The 2,500-nt window shown below is 32.2% G+C and overlaps 1 protein-coding gene across 2 annotated transcripts in view; it reads left to right on the forward strand.

Annotated features, from left to right (window-relative positions):
• Positions 1-1,924, forward strand: part of LOC136855368 (zwei Ig domain protein zig-8-like) — a 39,744-nt gene extending 37,820 nt beyond the window's left edge. The window contains exon 8 of one of the 2 annotated variants that reach the window (XM_067132287.1): positions 1-1,924. This exon is cut by the window's left edge and continues 148 nt beyond it. In XM_067132287.1, the coding sequence (XP_066988388.1) occupies positions 1-121 (121 nt within the window). In that variant the 3' untranslated portion in view covers positions 122-1,924. The other variant, XM_067132288.1, reaches the window with a different exon arrangement.
• The last annotated feature ends 576 nt before the right edge of the window (positions 1,925-2,500 follow it).

Raw genomic sequence — 2,500 nt, forward strand, 5'->3', positions numbered from 1 at the left:
CGCATGCGCGCTATTCCTGCACAGCGTACTGGAAAACAACAGACCGTCCCTATTCGACGTACCCTTGATACACTTAGCGGCAGGCGGGCTATTCCTAATTTGCTGGAGCCTAGCGCGCTGATGTGATCATCCCTCGGACTATGAGCATTGCTGAGAAGTTCCCCCAAGTTGGAATTTCAACACCGGAGTTCCCTGAGGGGAATTTGAAATGGAAAGATTCTGTTCCCCGTGAGATCAGCGAGTTAATCCCGGAGACTTTTTTTCCCAGATGGAAACTCTTCTTCTCGCGAGAATTCTTGAGCGCTGGACACGACAGACGGCTAAAGTCGTTGACGAATGACACCACCAACTGGATTTCGAGTGACTTGTGAAGACTCGGAAGTTGATTTGGGACGAGAACTTGTCATGGTGCTTTTTTTCCTAAATGTATAGGAGTGGATGTCAGTTTTCGTGTGTGTATATTTATACATAATATATATATTTCCGTACACATGGATATGTAAGGGGTATTTATACTTACATGTATAGGCACGTGGAGTATTTGTACGTGGGTACGTGTATTTTCCTTAAGAAAAGGCTGCTTCTTTTCGCATATGTCGAATATTTTTTTTTTAAGCATCCATGGTTGCATGACTGAGTACATGTATGTGCTTTCATTTAAAAATACAAATGGAAGCTTTGCATTTCCTGAAATGTTGTGGACTCACGCATGCTACTGTATAAAGTGTGCGAACAAATAAATGAATTGTTTGACATTTCCCAAAAGATTTTAATGAAAAATACCACATGAAGACAACAAGGATATTCAGACTAGACATAATAAATATCCGACACCTTATAAAAAAATACGGGAGTGATAGACATGATAATTACTGAAAACCTTTTTATAAGTGAGTGTTTTTGTAATACAGCGACAGGCAAAGTGTTTATATACAGTTGAGCGAAACGCTTTCCAATTCCTTTCTTTTTTAGAAAGTTTGGAAGACATATTCCAGACTCAACGAATCAACTCCTTTGAATATAAATAGAGGATCTTCTGCACCAAGTGCCTGATACACTGTTTCAATCCATGTCTATAGGATTAGGTGTGACAGCTGTGTTAAAACTGCTTGTTCCTTTGTGAATTTTTTTATAATAGGCCATGCAATAAAACGTTGAGGAAATGACACAGATTATCAGAACGAAGAAAATTCAGTGCTCAGGAAGGAGAGGATGATGAGATAAGAGGTGGGGATGGGGAGTAAAACAGGAGGGATATTGATATCAGAAGAGGATGTGTGTATCAACAGATAGTTTGAGCTTATTCCTTATGTTATTTGTCATAAATAATTTAGTTTACAAAACTGGACAAAAAAAAATTCACATTAATTTCTTCTTGTATCTTATTTTAGATTTTTCTTGACCATCAACTATAAAAGTGTTGCTTTACCAATATCATTGCTTAACTTTAAGACTGACTGAATTTAAAATGACTCAGAAAAATTATAACCAATTTTGAACCATCTTGATTAAAATTATTACACTAATTGTTTACAGAATATTATCATAATTTATTATTTTTGGTTTTTAGTTGTCACAAAAGACTTTCATACATTTTATTTATAAGTCATATTACGAACTCGTTTCCAATAAATATATTTTCATTTATTTCTTTAACAAGAAATTAAGAGTCCTTGACTAAAAATCATTTCTAGAATAATAATGTCATATTCTGGGAAGCATAATCAAACAAATATGAATTAATAATGAAAAGAATATTTGATGATTAAATAAAACCATTATTTAAATTATGCTAAAAACTTATATCTTGTTTAGATTGTTTACAAACTAGGAAATCCTAAGACTCAGTGCAGTTGTTTGTTGACATACTGTATGATTGTAATTTGCTGGTTTATATCTGAAATAAATTCCATTCCTCACACTATATCTTGTTTGTTGCTTTGAATGACCTTAGTGAAAAAGAAAAGATTTCATAGTAGATGAAAATTTGTTTTATGAAGGATTGGATTATATATTAAGGCCATAATACTTGAACCTCATGCAGATACATACAGACGGACAGTATATATATAAATACAAATATATATATATATATATAACATATATATATATATATATATATATATATTATATATATATATATATATATATATATATACATGTGTGTGTGTGTGTGTGTGTGTGTATTTGTGTGTGTATGTGTAAATATATGGACTATTTTATAGAACAAAATTAAAAATAAGTATTACATTGAGACTCTGAGAAGCATATAAAAATTCCTGTTTTTCATACAATAAAAACATATACAATGAAGGATGTAAATAATGCAACGGTTCATAAATATATTATGGAATACACTACTGTATGTTCACATTGTATGTAGAAATCACTGGAAATTAAGTAAATATCACAATATACTTCTGACAGTTTGTATCTGTCGTAACCAGAGAAATATAATGACAAAAACTATGACATAAGTAAACAGTGCTTTGCATTGATA

Source organism: Macrobrachium rosenbergii, chromosome 31 (assembly GCF_040412425.1).
Source record: "Macrobrachium rosenbergii isolate ZJJX-2024 chromosome 31, ASM4041242v1, whole genome shotgun sequence".
Taxonomy (NCBI): Eukaryota; Metazoa; Arthropoda; class Malacostraca; order Decapoda; family Palaemonidae; genus Macrobrachium; species Macrobrachium rosenbergii.